Source organism: Sus scrofa, chromosome 14 (genome assembly GCF_054392235.1).
Source record: "Sus scrofa isolate SSC_HxYL_T2T_F1_AM1 chromosome 14, Sscrofa_HxYL_maternal_Yorkshire_Landrace_v2.0, whole genome shotgun sequence".
NCBI lineage: Eukaryota > Metazoa > Chordata > Mammalia > Artiodactyla > Suidae > Sus > Sus scrofa.
Genome location: NC_139396.1, coordinates 84164476 through 84185870, shown reverse-complemented (window position 1 = coordinate 84185870; position 21395 = coordinate 84164476). Strand labels below are relative to the sequence as shown.

At 39.4% G+C, this 21395-nt stretch overlaps 1 protein-coding gene across 24 annotated transcripts in view; it reads right to left on the bottom strand.

Annotated features, from left to right (window-relative positions):
• The window catches only part of BICC1 (BicC family RNA binding protein 1), a 335849-nt gene that overhangs the window by 125821 nt on the left and 188633 nt on the right, over positions 1 to 21395 (bottom strand). For all 24 annotated transcript variants that reach the window (XM_084996941.1, XM_084996940.1, XM_084996936.1 and 21 more), the window contains one exon: positions 7914 to 7983. In XM_084996941.1, coding sequence (XP_084853067.1) covers positions 7914 to 7983 — 70 coding nt within the window. The remainder of the gene's footprint in view (positions 1 to 7913; positions 7984 to 21395) is intronic.

The window sequence follows — 21395 nt, the reverse complement described above, 5'->3', positions numbered from 1 at the left end:
TTTTAATGAGTGCCTAAAGTTACTCTGTTAGTAAGCTTTTACAGTATTATACACCTTAGTTCTTTTTTTTTTGGCTGCACCCGCAGCATGCAGAAGTTCCTTGGCCAGGGATCGAACCCATGCCACAATTTTGGATCCTTAACCCACTGATACACAAGGGAACTCTGACCTTAATGCTTTTTTTTTATCTTTTGTCTTTTTAGGACTGCAGCTGCGGCATATGGAAGTTCCCAGACTAGGGGTCATATCGTAGCTGCAGCTGCAGCCTATACCACAGCCATGGCAACACCGGATCTGAGCTGCATCTGTGAGCTTTGCCAGTTTGGAGCCACTCCAGATCCATAACCTACTGAATGAGGCCAGGGATCAAACCCATATCCACACAGAGACAACGTCAGGTCCTTAACCCACTGAGCCACAATGAGAATTCCTCGCCTTAATTCTTAAATACAGCTCTCATGGACACAACCCTCAGGTTTTTCTAAGTAAAGCAGAATTTCTAGTATTCTTACTCCAAGTGTTGCAAAGAGTTTTATTTTCTTCCACTAAAATCAGACTTGTTATACAGAAGAAATACTATGTATTGCTTTATTTTTCTTAATCATGACCCCCATTAAGACAATCCTAGACTTGGCTGTTTAAATGTTCAATTTATTGCATATTAAATAATTAGTTCTTTCTGATTCCAATGAAGATACAATCTTCCAATAATTTCAAATACTTGGGAATTTTTCTAAAAATTCTATATTCCCTGAGTTTATATCATAAAACATGCACTTCTCCAAAATGTTCTTTAAATGACAATGTTCCTATTACATTTCTTTCTACTATATTCTCTATGGTTAAAGGAGAATGGAAGAAAGGGAAGGGAAGGAGAGAGGAGAGAAAAAATGGGGAGAAGCCTGGCAGAGGAAGAAGAGGGGTAGAAGCAAAGGACAAACACCAGACACTGAACAATGAGGTTACCACTGCTCTAAACTTATCCAAGAGGACAGCAAGGCAAAATTAATGAATCCATACAGGTGCAATTGTTTTTTTGTTTTTGTTTTTGGGGGGGGTTTTGGTCTCACCTGTGGCATATGGAAGTTTCCAGGCCAGAGACTGAAACCTACACTGTAGCTGTGGCAGTGACAGTTCCTTCACCCCATTGCACTGGGCCAGGGATCAAGCCTGCACCTCTTCAACAACCTAAGCCACTGCAATCACATCCTTAATCCACCGCATGAGGCCAGGGGCCCAAGCCACTGCAGTTGGATACTTAATCCACTGCACCACAGCAGCAGCTCCATATAGGTGCAATTCTTAGAAACCAAGATGCTCGTTACCCAAGAGGAGTGACAACTCAAGGATGAAGGATTCTTCTGTTTTTCAACAGCAATCCTCATCCACCACTTTTTGAACATGTGGTCTCCTTGGTGACTAAATCATGGTATTTCCACAAAGAGTGATGAGATTTTTGTTTCCCAAACTCAGCCGTAAGACCCACCATGGGAACTGTTGAATACATAGATGCTCAGCCCTACCCAGACCTACTGAACCAGAATCTCTAGAGAAGAGTCTTAGTTTCTAAATGAGGCAAATTCAGGCTGCTAGCTTTTGGCCTCTCTGCCAGGCAGCATCCTACTAACACATCAACCAAAGGAGCCATACAGCTACTCACCAACTGCTCTGATAAATGACTGATGACTCAGAAAATAAAGTTTGGACAGACTACTAAAAGTTCATGTCCAAAACACAGGACTAATTTCAGGAAGGTAAAGAAGGGGACAGACTACGGTAACAGTAGCCATGAAAAAATGTTTGTTTAGGTTCAAATATTCAACCAATAAGCATTATAAATCTAGACACCAAAATACAACACAGACACATAGTTGTACTATCTCTCTGGTATGTTAGGGATCATCTATATACTCCAAATCATCACATCACCATGGGGTTTAGAATTTCATAATCATCCAAAACATGGCACAAGTCCCTAGATATATATTTATATGCTTTGGTCTCTTGAATAATAATAGTTTGGAATAAAGAAGACTTGAACATTACTTACTCTTTCCACTATAACATTCAGAGGTAAGAAAGGAGAGCCACATCAGATGAAAGAGCAAATAATTACTTTCTAAAGTTCCTCCTGCCATTTTCACTTTATATCTACTAAATACAAATTATAGTCAAACACACTCCATCTCTGAATTAGGCCATCTGAAAAAGAATATAGGAATATACATATCAGGAAAGTTAGCCAAGATCTGATTCAGCAGCTGTGTGTTTAAGTGCTAAGAGCCAACTCAAGTACATTCTGAACAGTAATTTCCTCTGAGAGAAACTTTTCATTTTTTCTCTCTTCCTTGAGCTCAATCTCTCTCTTCTGGCACATTCTGCTCATCATGTAGTGCTGTGTACATTTGTAGCACTTCATAAATAATAAAAAATAAAATAAAATGATGTCTGTAGACCTAGGCCTGGAGGGATCAATTTTTAGGCACAATTCCAAAGGTTAACTTTAACCATGTGGAAATTATGCTAAATGCCCTCAAATGTACTGCTGAAATGGTCCTATTTTCAAAGCAATATGTATAATCAAAATATGGAATATAGTCAGTCATTCTGAATAGGTTAAAGGTGTCAATAACTGGAAACTAATGTAAAACATTAATCTATTTCTCTCCATGATTATCTAACATCTCTAAAGCTGTAACCACATTTTAAACTTTAAAAAAATGACTCAATTCTCAGTTTCTCAGGATAGCAGTGGCGGGGGGGACTGTAGCATGGGTAATGCAAGCGAGTAAGCCATACCAGATGATCTGGGATTATTTTGCTATTCATGCTTCCTTAGGGATTTTCTTGGAGGATTGATCAAATCACATTTTTATTAGTCCAGTAATGAAGCTTATGTCATTCTTTAAGTAAAAATACCTGACAACAGGGAAAGAGGCTCCAGTTCATGTTCAAGTTCCAATTTACTCATCCCAGGCCAAGAATTTTTGAATGGCCACAAACCAAATAGGTAGACAGCCCACTAAAGGCAGTTTCTCCTTCTGAATAATGAGTATAAAACATACTGAAGCCTAACTGAGAAGATATCTGATAGCACTTGGCAAATGCAAGGTTTCTACAAAGCTGTGGAATTCCACTTGGAAATTCACCATGTCTTCTTACAACTGTTTAGCACATAAGCGTCCCTTTTCTTGCCACTATGGTCACAAATAAGACACTAATAAGATCAGAGTTTCAGGAGGAATTCCAGTCCACTGAGGTCCAATGAACAACACTCACAACAAGAACTGTAAAATGATTTACATTCCATGCCATGAGTAGCTCTAATAAAATGAGATTAGAAGAAGGCAAGCTGGACAAAAGTGAAAAAGAAAATTGACCAGTCTTGCAGAGTTCAGTATCATTTAGCAATAAAAGTCATGGGAAGAAGGGGCAGCAAACACAAAACTAAACAGCAACAACAAAAAAGTTAGAACACAACATGTAAGGCTCAGCTTGCAGAATCACTGTATTTTGAAATGCTTGAAGGTAGTTTTCACTATCTCCTAGTGACAATATGAAGCTTTTAATGATGTACACAAACAAGTTTATTGACACTGAGGTTATACTTGAAAAACGAAAACTATCCATGAAAGTACATGGTGACAGATGATTTGAAAATACTATGTAATCTTGGAAGAAAACTAAGGGCTGACCATCCATGCATTAGTGAATGTCCTCTAGGTTAAAGCAGAGGAAAGGCCAGGCAAGGAAAATGCTCAGCCCAAAAGAGAAATCTAGTGGGTTCTTCACTGTGTGACAGATGAAAAAGAGAAGAAGCAGTCAAGAAAGGAAATCTAAATTCATATTATATTGGGGGGAATAATAAGCTATTAAATCTGGTACATAAATGAGAAGACTAAAGTATAACAGTGGGAGTTTATGTGTTGAAAACTCATTATTACATGTAGAGTTACCATGACTCATGACCATCAAATGAATGGTCATCTTTGAAATCATAAGTTGCCATGATATCTTCTATAATAGCATTTATATTATAACAAAATACTTAAAATATTACTATAAACCTATGGGAGACAGAAAAGGCAGTTCTAAGAGGCAAGTTTATGGCAATACAATCTTACCTCAGGAGACAAGAAAAAGCTCAAATAAACAACCTAACTTTACATCTAAAGCAGCTAGAGAGAGAAGAACAGACAAGCAGTGGAAACGAATCCAACTGGGAACCATGAGGTTGCTGGTTTGATACCTTGCCTCGCTCAATGGGTGAAGGATCCAGGTTGCCAAGAGCTGTGGTGCAGGTCGCAGACACAGCTTGGATCTGGCATTGCTGTGGCTCTGGCATAGGCTGGCAGCTGTAGCCCTGATTCAAGCCCTAGCCTGCGAACCTCCATATGCCACTGGTTTGGCCCTAAAAGGACAAAAAAGACAAAAAAACAAAAACAAAAACAATCAAACAAAAACTTCCAACAAATAAAAGTCCAGGACCAGACAGCTTCACAGGCAAATTCCATCAAACATTTAGAGAAGAGCTAACACCTATCCTTCTGAAACTATCCCAAAAAATTTCAGAGGAAGGGACACTCCCAAACTCATTATGAGGCCACCATCACCCTGATACCAAAACCAGACAAAGATACCACAAAAAAAGAAAACTACAGACCAATTTCACTGATGAACATCGATGCAAAAATCCTCAACAAAATACTAGCAAACCACATCCAACAATACATTAAAAGCATTGTACATCATGATCAAGTGGGATTTATCCCAGGGATGCAAGAATTCTTTAATATCTGCAAATCTGTCAGTGTGATACACCACATTAACAAACTGAAGAATAAAAACCATATGATCCTCTCAATAGATGCAGAAAAAGCTTTTGACAAAATCCAACACCCATTTCTGATAAAAACCCTTCAGAAAGTGGGCACAGAAGGAACCTACTTCAACATAATAAAGGCCATATATGACAAACCCACAACGAACATCATTCTCAATGGTGAAAAGATGATAGAATTCCTGCTGAGATCAGGAACAAGCCAAGGATGTCTGCTCTTACCACTACTCTTCAACATAGTTTTGGAAGTCCTAGACACAGCAATCAGAGAAGAAAAAGAAATCAAAGGAATCCAAATTGGAAAGGAAGAAGTAAAACTATCACTATTTGCAGATGACATGATACTACACTTAGAGAATCCTAAAGACTCTACCACAAAACTGTTAGAGCTCATCAATGACATAGGAAAAGTCACAGGATACAAAACTAATACACAGAAATCAATGGCATTTCTATATATTAACAACAAAAATCAGAAAGAGAAATTAGGAGAATGATCCCGTTTGCCATCACATCAAATTGAATAAAATACCTAGGAGTAAACCTACCTAAAGAGACAAAAGACCTGTACTCTGAAAACTATGAGATGCTGATGAAAGAAATCAAAAATGACACAAACAGATGGAAAGACATACCATGCTCTTGGATTGGAAGAGTCAATATTATCAAAATGACTACACTACCCAAGGCAATCTACAGATTCAATGCAATCCCTATCAAATTACCAAGGACACTTTTCACAGATCTCGAACAAAATATTTTAAAATTTGTTTGGAAGCACAAAAGACACAGAATAGCCAAAGACATCCTGAAAAAGAAAAATAGAGCTGAGGGAATCAAGCTCCCAGATTTCAGACTATACTACAAAGCAACAGTCATCAAAACTGTATGGTATTGGCACAAAGACAGAAATATAGATCACTGGAACAGGATAGAAAGCCCAGAATTAAACCCATGCACCTACAGTCAACTCATCTATGACAAAGGAGGCAAGAATATACAATGGAGAAAGAACAGCTTGTTCAATAAATGGTGCTGGGAAAACTGGACAGCCACATGGAAAAGAATGAAATTAGAACACTCCCTAACACCATACACAAAAATAAACTCCAAATGGATTAAAGACCTAGATATAAGACCAGATATTATAAAACTCTTAGAGGAAAACTTAGGCCAGACACGCTCCAACATAAACCATAGCAACATCTTCTCAGATCCACCTCTTAGAATAATGACAATAAAAACAAAAATAAACAAATGGGACTTAATTAAACTTAAAAGTTTCTGCAAAGCAAAGGAAAGCCTAAACAAAACAAAAAGACAACCCACAGAATGGGAGAAAATAGTTGCAAATGAATCAATTGACAAAGGATTAATCTCCAAAATTTATAAACACCTTCTGCAGCTCAATACCAAAAAAACAAACCAACGACCCCATAAAAAAATGGGCAGAAGATCTAAACAGACAGTTATCCAAAGAAGACATACAGATGGCCAAAAAACACATGAAAAGATGTTCAACATCACTCATTATTAGAGAAATGCAAATCAAAACTACTATGAGGTACCACCCTGCACCGGCCAGAACGACCATCATCAAAAAAGTACAAACAACAAATGCTGGAGAGGATGTGGAGAAAAAGGAACCCCATTACACTGTTGGTGGGATTGTAAATTGGTGCAACCACTGTGGAAAACAGTATGGGAATTCCTCAGAAAACTAAACATAGAACTACCATTTGATCCAGCAATCCCACTCCTGGGCATCTATCTGGAGAAAACCATGACTCGAGAAGATACATGGACCCCAATGTTCATTGCAGCACTATATACAATAGCCAAGACATGGAAACAACCTAAATGTCCATCGACAGAGGAGTGAATCAAGAAGATGTTATACATATACACAATGGAATATTACTAAGCCATTAAAGGGAAAGAAATAACAGCATGTGCAGCAACATGGATGGACCTAGAAATTATCATGCTAAGTGAAGTCAGACAGCAAGACACCAACATCAAATGCTTTCACTTACATGTGGAATCTTTAAAAAAGGGCATAATGAACTTCACTGCAGAACTGGTTCTGACTCACAGACTTTGAAAACCTTATGGTTTCCAAATGAGACAGGTTGGGGGATAGGGGATACGCTGGAGGTTTGGGATGGAAATGCTATAAAATTGGGTTGTGATGCTCATTGTATAGCTATAAATGTAATAAAAATCATTGAGTAATTAAAAACAAAACAAAACAAAACAAAACAAGCAGGGGGTTGCCAGAGGGGAGGGATATGAGGGGTGTAAAGAAATAGGTGAGGGAGATCAGTTGCAAAATCAATGAGTCAAGGGTATGAAATGTACAGTGTGGGGAATATAGTCAGTAACTATGGAATATATTGTATGGTGAAGAACAAGTAGACTGACCATGGTGACATTTTTGAAAGGTATAAAAATACTGAATGTTGTTTAACAGGAACTGATATAGTGTTGTAGGTCAACCGTACTTCAAAAACAAACAAACAAATTCATAGAAAAACAGATCAGATTTGTAGTTACCAGATGAGGTGGTGAGGGATGGGGAAACTGGATGAAGGTGATCAAATGTTCAGTTTTAAGTTAAACGAGTATGAGGGATGTAAAGTACAATGTGATAAATATAATCGACACTGCTGTATGCTATATACGAAAGTTGTTAGAAAATCCTAAGAGTTCTCATGACAAGGAAAATTTTTTTCTCTTTAACTTTGTTTCTAAAGGAGATGATGGATGTTCACTAGCGATAATATTTTCATATGTAAGTCAAATCATGTATGCTGTACAGCTTAAACTTGTACAGTGCTGTATGTCAATTCTAACCCAATAAAACTGGAAGAAAAAAATATATTACTCTTGTTGAATAAAAGGTTGCATGCTATTTTTCATTATGATAATCCTCCCCAAATATTGCTATTTAATAAATATCTGGGGACAAACAGGATAAGGATAAAGGTTGATTTTTCTCTCTGGCAAACTTGCAGGAATTCCACAGTCTCCATTATCAAAACCACCAATTTCTCCAACTCTCATGATTTACCTTTCTTGGATTTCGCTCCAATCTTCAGTTTTGATGGCCAAGCAATCTGCGTATTTGTTTCCTCCATGATCTGTAGCAAAAATTAAGAGGAAAATATTGATTCAATTAAGAACCTGTATTTACAGAAAAGATTCCCCCCCCAAAAAAAAAAACAAAAAAACATTTTTCAGGCTTTGACTCATGTTGATGCAATAAAGTCCTCCTTTTCAAACAGTGCACCAAAAAAAAAAAAACAAAAAAAAAAACCTTGGGGGGAAAATATGCATTCTTATAAGCTTTTTAATCTATTAGAAATATGCACATATATTTTGATACTCCCAGCGTTCCTCTCTATGATGGCCCAGAATTTTAACATAGAGTCAAGACCAAAAAGTACATGAACAAGTAATTAACCCAACTGGATGCCAAACCATCAGAGATGCTTGCACTGAATAAAATTCCCCAAGACAACTGCCAATGCATTGCAACACACCAAACACAATCCTTGTAATACAAAACTACGTGGGTTAGGCCTTACTAAATGAAAATTTTTTTTCTGGGAAAACAAAATAACTTGCATCGGGCACATTTGTATTTCATTAAAACTGACGAAAAGCCTCCACACAGGACATCACGGCGTAAGGCCGCATTTCCCATCATCTTTCGCCTGGTCTAAAATGGCATTTTTGCCACAGTTCTTTCCCACTTTTAGGCAGCTAACACTGGCCAGAAGGACTTGAGACCTAAATGTGCCAAAGCACAAGAACAAGTGACAATGTCTGCAGACCAGAGGAAGTCGACAATAAGTGAGAGAATGAGGAACCAAACAATGCTCATCCTTTCTTCTTGTCCACTTTTACCACATAAATTAGCCTAGATTAAAGTCTACTTTTGTACAATGAATATAAAATTCACCTACCAAGTGAATAATGCAAAGAACTGAACAAATTAGTCAGCAAACAGCAGCAACTACCACTTATTAATTACCAGAGTAGGACAATGTCTATTTTTTAATGTGGATTTAGAGTTAACTAAACAAATTAATGATGAAGGCAATGAAAAACATTAACAGGGAAATTAATAAAAAGTATGCTTTCCCCCTACACACTGGCTATGTACTGGGCACGAGGTTAAATGGTTAAATGTTAACATGCATCATACTCCACTTAATCCCCATTAGCACAGCAGAAAAGGGCTTGTGGCAGGATGTTTCAGACTGGCAGCCCACAGATGCTTTTTGTCCATCCATCATAAAGTCTTTTTTTTTTTTCTTTTTTGGCCACCCCGTGGCATATGGAGTTCCCGGGCCAGGTATCAGATCTGAGCCGCAGTTGCGACCTACACCACAGCTGCAACAATGCTGGGTCCTCATTATAAGGTCTTTTTTAATGTGAGCCAACCTTTTTGAATCTGGCAATTTCACTTAGACATTCAGATTTTTGTTTGTCTGGAAAACGCGGCAGATTTAGCAACTGGAGCCCACATTCCTACGTGGCAACACTTGGCTGGCACCGAGGACCAGACACCCCCTTTAATTGGGGTCAGAAGACTCTTGGCTGCCCACCCCACTCCCACTGGGTCTCCCACAAGGAGACCGAGAGCCTCTTGCCATCATCAGCACCATGTTGTATTACTCACTCACCATTTATCACAGTGTTTGCACTGCCGTTTTTCAAAGAGAAGTATTTCCCTACACCCATGTCTGTATTAAAAACTGAAACGCAGAAGTGAAGTCAAAATTGTCTTCACCAAGTCACGTTCCTGGCCTGGTCCTGAACGTGGGCAAGCTTGTTGCCCCAACACTATGGATCTGGCCCCTGCCTCTTCTCCTCCCATCAATGTTGTCCTTGTTCATGTGTTTTGTTGTCTTCTCTGTTAAATTGCTGAGTGGACTCTAAATCTGTATTTCACAATAAAATAATTATTATTCTCCTCAGTTTCCTCAGCTGCAGCCACACTGGTCTCCCTAAGGACATGCCCAGCGGACTCTCCTTTAGGGCTTTGTGTTCATCATCACGTCCCCAGCTGCCACTTCCCCCACTTGCCCTGCACTCTCACACCAACCCAACCACCTCACTGTGTTTGTTTTCCTCCTAACCCTTATCACTATCTGAAATTCTATTTTCTGTGCTTAATTGTTTACAGTTTGTCTCTGCAAAATAAAAGCTCCCTACTCTGCACACAGTAAATAAAGATCTCTTTGGGTAAATGAATCTTCAGAACACCCTTAGGAAGGAGATTTCATGCTTCAAACAGCTGGGAAGCAGCGGAGTAGGGATAAAAACCCGAATGATGACAAAAACCATTCTTTTGACCAGCAGACTATACTGAACAGAGGTGCTCTATCTTTTAAATATGTGTGTATGTGCATTTGAAAATATGCCTTGGGATTTGTGCACACTGACTGGTTTGAACAACCTACAAATATTCATCAAGAGCCTACTACTTCAGTGCCTCAAGTGCCAGGACCCAGAACAATAAGAAGTAATTCCTGGTGTTCACAAGCTTAGAGTCAAGTCACGGACACAGACAGAAAAGGCCACTGTATGACAATGTGCTGGGTGGGGGCACAGAGCCAGCTCGAAAGCCGTGGCTCGGGCCCCTGTTGTGAAAGGTCAGGCCAGGGCTGGGCAAAGGTAAGTAAAGGGTTCCCCCAAAATATAGCCTTCAAAATCACTCAAATCCTGAAAGCCAAGTAAAAGCAAATTTATAAATGAATTCATCAGTCACTAGACAGTCAGGAAGGCCCAATCAGGATGGATTTCTCACTGGTCACATTTTATCACTTATTGGTTCCGATTCCCATACATGTATCTTCAAAGTGACTAAAATTAGTTTCAGAATTTCCCTCTAGGTTGGCTAAGGTACCTTAAGAGATAAAATGGGAGGGGAAAAAAAAAAAGACCTTACATAATGCTGTCAGTGGGGAAGCAGGGAAAAAAAAAATAATCCATATACATTTTCTGAATTAAATAGTTGGGCCACCTAAACCAGTAAATTACATCAGGTGCCATAATTTCAATATTTAATAAAGATGCTTCTTTGTCAAAAGTCAGTGGAAGATATAACTTTCTGAAATCTTAATTATTTGCAGAGCTTCCCAGAAATCACCCTCCATATGCTCATCTCTTTTTATTAAACACCAATAGATGCTCCATGACGGAAGATAACATGCCAGAGAAAATATCATAATGGCCATCGAGTTGAAATGCCCTCTTTACACACATTCCCTCTAAACCTCACACTAGTCCAGTGTCTCTACTGTGTAATGAAGTGGTGGGACTCCAAAACCTTACACTCAACCTACCCACCTCAACACTGTCTTTGAAGGGAAGAGACGATATTCTAAGCTTAGTATATCTAATTCTAAAACCAGGGTTCTAGCTTGTGTACCACATGATTGCTGACATCTACACGTTTTTGGGGTTTTTTTTTGGTTTTTTTGTTTTTTTTTTTTTTTTGTCTTTTTGCCTTTTCTAGGGCCACTCCCACAGCACTTGGAGGTTCCCAGCCTAGGGGTCTAATCTGAGGTGTAGCCGCCAGCCTCAGCCACAGCAATGCAGGATCCAAGCCGCGTCTGCAACCTACACCACAGCTCATGGCAACGCCAGATCCTTAACCCACTGAGTGAGGCCAGGGATCAAACCTGCAACCTCATGGTTCCTAGTCGGATTCGTTAACCACTGAGCCACGACAGGAACTCCATCTACAGGTTCTTTGAACCACAATAAATGTCACACTCATCAGAGAAAACAAATTACTAGTTACTAGAATTTGGTGCCTATAGCTTATTTTCTCCACAGGACTAGAAAAAAAAAAAAAAAATCCGCTGAAGGTGGCCAGCCAAGGTCACTCACTAGGCTGCAATCCCCACACAGAGCACTGGATGCCTTCTCAAGCACCTTGATTTGCTCGTCATTGTACTTAATCTAGTCATTAAAGGCAAGTGGCTCAAGAATCCAAGACCAGCTCTGCTCCTGTCTAGCTATGAGGTTGGGCAATTTACTTTCATCAGCCTCACTCTTTTCCTCTATACAATTAATTACTCAGTGTTGTTGCACTTTACTAAGAAAATATGTGGAAAAGCCCAAAGCACAGAGCACAGCACACATCGAATGCCAGGTGATACCCTTGCTATGCTCACTCTACCCTAATGACTGCTGGCCAGATGCCGTCCTAGACACCAGGCATACAACAGCAGACAAGACAGTGCTTCCCTCCAGGGGCTCAGGTCCAAAAAGGAGAAGATAAGAGAAGCCACCATAAGGCACTGGGTACCAAGCTTCAGAGGGGACAGGGCAATAAGAGTGGATTGAGGGGATCCCAACCCAGTGGTTCTTGGTCAAAAAAAGTTATCTCAAGGCAATGCCTATGGAAAGAGAAGAAAAGTGTCGGCTAGCTGGGGAAAGAGGGGGAAAAGTGACCAGGGCAGAATAGGTGTATGTGTCTAGAGAGTTCCAGAAGGGGGGAGAGCAGGTACCCCAGAGTGCCTGAGGGTGATTTAGAGCAGCGAGGTGCTCCAAGGATCACTCCATGCATCCAGGGCGAGGAATGTCTCACATCTTCTCCACCCTCTTAAGGCACTGTGCATGCACTTACGCAGTGGAGACCTGAAGACGCCACACCCCACCACAGCCAGGACCTGTGCTCCACTATTACTTGGTACAGATACACTCTGTGAACCAGTGGGGTAACAACCAACAGGAAGGGGCCATACTTACTGCACTTGAAGGCAGTCAAATTCCCCAGAGGAAGTTATCAATGAAGCTTTTCAAACTATCCTCTCCAGTGACCCCCAAGGCAGTTCCTACAGCTCAGACATCGCACACTGTGCATTGGTTTGACCTCAGCCAGTTACCCAAGTGGGACCAGAGCAGGAGAACAGGCTCAGAAGGAGCCAGAAGGGTCCAGGAACCCTAGGAGTGGAGCTGTATTACTGGAACAGGGAGCTGGCAAGCATGTCCCCTGGTAGAAGCAGGGTAAAGTTGGAGGTCAGGGAGTTCAGAGGAAGAAATTAGGGCACTAGGCAAATCAGAGGCTCTGTATCTAGCATGTTATGCTTAAAAAGATGCCCTACATGGTCATCAAAACTAGTAGAGAGGGGAAATGGAAAAGGTGAGTTCAGGAAGCTGTGGCCAAAATCAAAGGAGCCACAAAACCTCTGAGAAGAAAATGACCATCTTACATCTTAAAAAAACAAAACAACAAAAAACCCGCTAAAGTAATTTCCAGCTAGGTTTTTCTGTAATCTTATTATAGCCCATTTCCACCTTCAAAAAACCAAACCTCAGAGAACACACTACTTATTTTGAATCCTGTTCTATAGAAATCAAATCCCACCTTAAACATTTTAAAGATTTTTAAATTCATAATCTGGATGGCTCTGCCTTAATATAGTGGCCAATGAATGGAGATCAGAGATAAAGCTAGGATTTCTCCTAGAGGTCAAAAGAGCTAGAAAGCTTACACGCAAGTTCCATGTGTTTTTTTTTTTTTTATTAGAGTTTATTAACAATGTTCTGTCTGCTGTACAGCAAAGGGACCCAGTTATACATACATGTACATTATTTTCTTCATATTATCTTCTATCATGTTCTATCACAAGTGACTAGATACAGTTCCCTGTGCTATAACACTAGGACCTCATTGTTTATCCATTCTAAATGTAATGGTTTGCATCTACTAACATCAAACTCCAAATCCATCCCTCTCCCACCCCCTCCCTTGGCAACCACAAAACTGTTCTCTATGAGTCTGTTTCTGTTTTGTAGATACGTTCATTTGTGCCATATTTTGGAGTCTCATATAAGTGATATCATATGATATTTGTCTTTTTCTTAGTTCACTTAGTATGAGAATCTCTAGTTCCATCCATGTTGCTGCAAATGGCATTATTTTGTTCTTTTTTATGGCTGAGTAGTATTCCACTGTGTATTGTACCACATCTTCTTAATCCGTTCATCTGTCAATGGACATTTAGGTTGGCTATTGTGAATAGTGCTACAATAAACACAGGGGTGCATGTATCTTTTTCAATGAAACTTTTGTCTGGATATACGCCCAGGAGAGGGATTGCTGGATCATACTGGAGTTCTATATTTAGTTTTCTGAGGTACCTCCACACAGTTTTCCATACTGGTTGTACCAATTTACATTCCCACCAACAGTGCAGGAGGGTTCCTTTTTCTCCACAGCCTCTCCAGCATGTTTTTGTATACTTATTAATGATAGCCATTCTGACCTGTGTGAGGTGGTACCTCATTGTAGTTTTGATTTGCATTTCTCTAATAATTAGTGGTGTAGACCATTTTTTCATGTGCCTGATGGCCATCCACATGTCTTCTTTGGAGAAATGTCTATCAAGGTCTTCTGACAATTTTTCCATTGCGTTGTGTTTTTTTTTGCAGTTGAGTTGTATGAGTTGTTTGTATATTTTGGAGATTATAAGCCCTGTCGGTTGCATCCATTGAAACTATTTTCTCCCATTCTGTAGGTTGTCTTTTTGTTTTATTAATGGTTTTCTCTGCTGTGCAAAAGCTTGTCAGTTCAATTAGGTCCCATTGGTTTGTTTTTATTCTATTGCTTTGGGATACTGACCTAAGAAAACATTTGTAAGGTTGATGTCAGAGAATGTTTGCCTATGTTCTCCTCTAGGAGTTTGATGGTGTATGGTCTTATGTTTAAGTCTTTAAGCCATTTTGAGTTTATTTTTGTGCATGGTGTAAGGGTGTGTTCCAGTTTCATTGATTTAAATGTAGGTGACCAGTTTTCCCACCACCACTTGCTGAAAAGACTTTTTCCTATTTTATATTTTTGCCTTCTTTGTCGAAGATTAATTTACCATAGGTGTAAATTAATCTGGGTTTATTTCTGGGTTCTCTATTCTGTTCCATTCATCCGTATGTCTGTTTGTGTAATAGTACCTCACTGTCTTGATTACTGTAGCTTTGTAATATTGCCTGAAATCTGGGAGAGTTATGCCTCCAGCTTCAATTTTGTTCCCCAGGATTGCCCTGGCAACTCTGGGACTTTCATGGTTCCATATAAATTTTTGGATTGTTTGTTCTGGTTCTATGAAAAATGTCATGAGTAATTTAATTGGGATTGCAATGAACCTGTAGATTGCTTTTGGTAATATGGCCATTTTAAAGATATTAATTCTTCCAATCCAGGAGCATGGACTATATTTCCATTTCTTTGAATCCTCTTCAATTTCCTTAATTAATGTTTCATAGTTCTCACTGTATAAGACTTTCACTTCTTTGATCAGGTTTATTCCTAGGTATTTAATTTTGAGGTGTTATTTTTAAAGTTATTGCATTTTTATATTCCTTTTCTAATATTTCATTGTTAGTACACAGAAATACAAACCATTTCTGAATGTTAATCTTGTATCCTGCTACTTTGCGGAATCATTGATCAGTTTGAGCAGTTTTTGTGTTGAGTCCTTAGAGTTTTCCATATATAGTATCATGTCATCTGCATAGAGTGACAATTTTACATTTTCTCTTCCAATTTGGATACATTTATTTCTTTTGTTTGCCTGATTTCTGTAGCTAGGAATTCCAATATTATGTTGAATAAAAATGGTGAGAGTGCACATCCTTGTCTTGTTCCAGATTTTAGCAGGGAGGCTTTTAGCTTTTCTCCTTTGAATATTATATTGGCTGTGGGTTTGTCATAAATGGCTTTGATTACGTTAAGGTATGTTCTCTCTACATCCACTTTGGTAAGAGTTTTTATCATGAATAAATGTTAGATTTTGTCAAATGCTTTTTCTGCATCTAAGGAGATGATCATGTGGTTTTTTACTTTTCTTTTGTTAATGTAGTATATGACATTGAATTGCTTATATTGAACCATCCTTGTGAACTTGGGATGAATTCCACTTGGTCATGGGGTATAATATTTTTTATTGTCATTGGATTCAGTTGGCTAAAATTTTGCTGAGAATTTTTGTGTCTATATTTATCATGGATATTGGCCTATAATTTTCTTTTTTGTTCTTGTCTTTGATTTTGGTATTAGGGTGATGGTGGCTTCTTAGAATGTCTTTGGGATCATTCCTTCTTTAATCTTTTGGAAAAGTTTAAGAAGGATGGGTATAAGTTCTTTGTATGGTTGGTAGAATTTGCCTGTGAAGCCATCTGGTCCTGGACTTTTGTTTGTAGGGAGTGTTATTTTTACATATTCAATTTCATTTCCAGTGATTGGTCTGTTCAACTTATCTACTTCTTCTTCATTCAGTTTTGGTGGGTTATATGCCTCCAGAAAGTTGTCCATTTCTTCTGAGTTGTCAAATTTGTTGGCATATAATTGTTCATAGTATTCTCTTACGGTTTTTTTTTTTTTTTTCCCTGCAGTATCCATTTAGATTTCTCCTTTTTTTTTTTTTTTTTTTTTTTTTGGCTTTGGCTTTGGCTTTGGCTTTTTAGGGCTGTACCCACTGCATATGGAAGTTCCCAAGCTAGGGGTCAAATCGGAGCTACAGATGCCGGCCTATAGCACAACTGCAGCGGCGCAGGATCCGAGCCATGTCTGAAATGTACAACACAGCTCATGGCAACACCAAATCCTTAACCCAATGAGCAAGGCCAGGGATCAAACCTGCATCCTTATGGATACTAGTCAGGCTCGTTAACTGCTGAGCGCCATGACGGAACTACCAGATTTCTCCTTTTTAATTTCTTATTTTGAATTCTTTCTCTTCTCTTCTTGGTGAGTCTGTCCAGAGGTTTCTCAATTTTGCCTACTCTTTCAAAAACCAGCTCTTGGTTTTCTTGATCTTTTCTATTGTTTTTTGAATCCCTATTTTATTGATTTCTTCTCTGATCTTTATGATTTCCTTCCTTCTGCTGACTTTAGGTTTTGTCTGTTCTTCTTTTTCTAATTCTTTTAGGTGGTAGGTTAAGTTGTTGACTTGAGATTTTTCTTCTTTTTTGAGGAAGGCCTGCATGGCTGTGACCTTTCTTCTAAGAATTACTTTGCAGCATCCCACAGATTTTGAATGGTTATGTTTTCGTTATTATTTGTCTTGAGGTATTTTTTAATTCCTCTTTTGATTTCCTCATTGACACATTTTTTTTTTAGTAGCATGTTGTTTAGTCTCCACATAGTGAGTTTTTTCTCATTTCTTTTCCTGTAGTTGATTTCTAATTTCATGCATTGTGGTCAGACAAGATACCTGAAATAATTTCCATACTCTTAAATTTGTTGAGGTTAGTTTTTTGCTCAAGTATGTGGTCAATCTTTGAGAATGTTCCATGTGCACTTGAAAAGAATGTAATTCAGATTTTTTTTTTGGATGTAATGTCCTGAAAATATCAGTTAAGTCTAAATTTTCTATCGTGTCAATAAGGCATCTCTGTTGCCTTAATGATTTTCTGTCCAGAGGATATGTCCATTGATGCGAGTGTGGTGTTTAAGTCTCCTACTACTATTGTATTCCTATCAATTTCTCCTTTTATGTATGTTATTATTTGTTGTATTTGGGTGCTCCTATATTAGGGGCATATATATTGACAAGTATAATATCCTCTTCTTGAATTGATCCTTTTATTATTAAACAGAGTCCTTCTTTTTCTTTATAGCTTGCCATTTATTTATTTATTTATTTATTCATTTATTTTTGTCTTTTGTCCTTTTTAGGCCACATCTGCAGCATATGGAAGTTCCCAGGCTAGGGGTCATAGGAGCTGTTGCCACTGGCCTCCACCAGAGCCATAGCAATGCCAGATCCGAGCCGCATCTGCAACCTACACCACAGCTTGTGGCAACACCGGATCCTTAACCCACTGAGCAAGGCCAGAGATCAAACCTGCAACCTCATGTTCCTAGTTGGATTCGTTTCCGCTGCACCACAATGGGAACTCCATATGGCCTCCATTTTAAAGTCTCTTTTGTCTGATATGAGTATTGCATCTCTCAATTTCCTGTCTTTTCCATACCCTCTCTTTCAATTTATATGTGTCCTTTGCCCTAAGGTGAGTCTCTTGTAGGCAACATATTGTAGGCTCTTGTTTTTTATCCAGTCTACCATTCTATGTCTTTTGATAGGAGCATTCAGCCCATTGACATTTAAGGTAATTATTGATAAACATGTATTTATTGCCATTTTAAACCTTGTTTTTCAGTTGCTTCTATGTTTTTCTTTCCTTTGTTTTTTGGTTGGATGATTTCCTTTTATTTTATGCTTGTGTCTTCCTTAGTTTTTGTGAATGTATTATTTGGTTTTGATTTGTGGTTGTCCAGTTTTTCAAGCTTATTAACCCCTTCCTATATCTGCTTGCTTTAGCTTGATAGTTCCATAGGCTCAAACACACGTTAAAAAAAAAAAAAAAAAAGGAGTTCCCGTCGTGGCGCAGTGGTTAACGAATCCGACTAGGAACCATGAGGTTGCAGGTTCGGTCCCTGGCCTCGCTCAGTGGGTTAAGGATCTGGCATTGCCGTGAGCTCTGGTGTAGGTTGCAGAAGCGGCTCGGATCCCGAGTTGCTGTGGCTACAGCTCCGATTCGGCCCCTAGCCTGGGAACCTCCATATGCCGTGGGAGCGGTCCAAGAAATAGCAACAACAACAACAAAAGACAAAAAAAAAAAAAAAGAGTTTAGATTTTCTTTCCTTCCCCACATTCAATGATTTCGAAGTCCTTTTTTAACATCTTCATGCTTGTTCTTTTGCTGTTTCCTTGTGTTCATCGTCACTTTTACAATAGGTTTTTTTTTCTTTTAGGTCTGTATACTGGCTTATTTGATTACTTTCCAATGTGATTTCCTCCATACTATTTCTTCTTACATTTTTAAATAACAGGAGCCCTTTCGGTATTTCTTCTACAATGGGTTTAATACTGCTGTACTCTTTTAGTTATTGTTTTTTGGAGAAATTCATTATTTCCCCTTCTATTTTAAATGATATTCTTGCTGGGTAGAGTATTGCAGGTTGCAAATTTTTCCCTTTTAGAACTTCAAATATCTTGCCACTCTCTTTGGGCCTATAGTGTTTCAGTTGATAGCCTTATGGGGGGGGAGTCCCCTTATAATTAACACTTTGTTTTTCTCTTGCTGCCTTCAGAATCCTCTCTTTATCCTAACTTTTGCCATTTGTATTATAATGCCTTGGTGTGGGCCTGTTTGGGTTCACCTTGTGGGCCCTCTGTGCTTCCTGTATCTTGATACCTGTTTCATTTATATTTGGAAAGTTTTGGGCCATTATTTCTTCAAATATATTTTCAATCCCCTTTTCTTTTCCTTTTCCTTTAGGAATCCCTATTATGCATAGATTGGCCCATTTTGTATTCCCATAGATCTCTTATATTGCTTTTGTTTTTTCATTCCTCTGATTTATTCATTCTGCTCTTCAGTGCCTTTAACTCAGTTTGCATTTCTGCAAATGAATTTTCTAATTTTTCTTGGCTTCTCTTTATATTTTCTAGTTCCTTCTAAAGTAATCTGCATTACTGTTCATATCTGCTCTTAATTCCTTCATATTCACCCTTAATTCCTTCAGTATTTTCACTATCTCATTTTTGAACTTAGTGACTGTTAGACTGCAGAGGTCTGTTTCATTGTTTGCTCTTTCAGGTGAATTCTCTTGTTCTTTTAACTGAGAATGGCTCCTGAGTTTCTTCCTTTTGCTTGTATCTTTCTCATTCTGTGAGTTTAGGTAAACCAACTACTGTAGACATGGAGGGCTATTTATATGTGAGAATATTTTTCATAGTATTACAAGGATATTTTGTGAGGGCTTACTACTTCTTCAGTGTGTGCAGGCTGTCTGTCATCCCCTTGATAGAGTGCTGCACATGTTTCCAGGGAGATGGAGGCAATGGGCAGGGCTGGTAGCCAGTGCCTGGTTGCTGTGTGCTTGACAATGGCAAGGACCCGTGGGGAGGTGGCAGAGGCTGCTCCTGTTTGCAGGGCCCTGGGAAGTGGCAATGACCCTCTGGGAGGTGTTGGCAACACCCAGAGTCTTTGGCAGCAGCAACAGCAGGGTGTGTGAATTTCCAGGTGAGAGCAACAAGGGGTGGTGCTCAGTTGCAATACTCTCCTCTGCAGCAATCCATGAAGTGACTGGGGCAGTGCACTGTGCCTGTTCATAGACTCCTAGTGGCAGTGAGTACCTACCTCTGGACCCAGAGATGGCTACAGGAGTTTGCCCCCACTGCCCATAGCCCAAGAGCCCATGGGCACAGAGATATTCCTATGGTGGTCCTGCCCCTCCTCCTCTCGCCCTCCCAACAATGGCACCTTGCTTCTCCTATGGGCTCAAACCTCCTCCCACACTCCCTTGGCTGTGGTGCTCCACTCCCCAGCCCATGTTGCACTGCTCCCCAGCCCCTCAGGCTGTCTCCCAACAGCCAACCCTAGTCCTCTCCCCAGAACTGACCTCCAGAGCCTGAGTCTCAGCACCCAGCTCCCACCTGAGTGTCTCAGGCTGTGGTGTCTGGGGGTGCTGCTACCAACGGTCTGCGTAGCTCTCTCTCTGCTTTTCCCTGCCCAGTCCGGCTGCTGCACTTTTCTCCAAGGTTTTGAGGTTCCTCTGTCTTGGCTGATCTCCCCGTCGGTCTAGCGGCCTCCCAGGGTGCAGGTTCCTTTCCTCTTTCACAGCTCCCTCTCAGGAAGGCTGGTCCCATCCTGATTCTTTTTTTTCTCTTCTTTTTTTTCCTTTTGTTCTACCCAGTTATATGGTGGGTTTCTTGCCCTTTTGCGAGGTTTAAGGTCTTCTGTCAGCATTCAGTAGATGTTCTGTGCAAGTCGTTCTACATGGAATTTTTTTTTTTTGATGTGTTTGTGGGAGAAGGTGAGCACCATATCTTACTCCTTCATCATCTTAATCCCACTCTCCCTGTTTTTAAAAAGATGTCTTAGGACTTCCAGATGACCCTGACCTAACAGCTTACTTTCCTCTTCTCAGAGGCCATGTACTTGAGTAAAACAAAAGTTTGGGTGTAGACATAGGATACATTAAAAGTCACTGAGGAGACTGGGCTGTGCATGTAACATGCTCCTAGTGCATATAAAGGGTCAGCACATTGGGAAAGGAGATGAGCAGGACCAACTATCAAAGGAACTGTGGGCAATGGCTCACCATCTTCACAAAATCCTGACAGATTTAATAGAGAACCATGAGAATTAAAGAGACATTTTTTTAAGCATGGAATTAGGAACACTGAAGCAATTCATTCTATGGATCTTGTAATGTATGAAAACACTGACACCTTTTCAAGAGGACAATGCAATTTCCATAATCCAAGTAATTCCTGCAAAACTTCATAAAGAAATCAATTTTCAGAAACCTCTGATATGCCCTAATTCTTATGGCAAATGAGGATGATGTCCAAAAACTTCAGTTGCATTCATTCAAGGAATAATTCAATTAAGTGGCTAACTCCAACCAACCCCTCTCCAAAAATTAATATGTTGATGCCCCCCAGATGTGTGAAATTTGAACTGAAAGTTAAGAAACACACCTAAAATGACGAGTGCTTCCTTGTGAAACTATATAAAT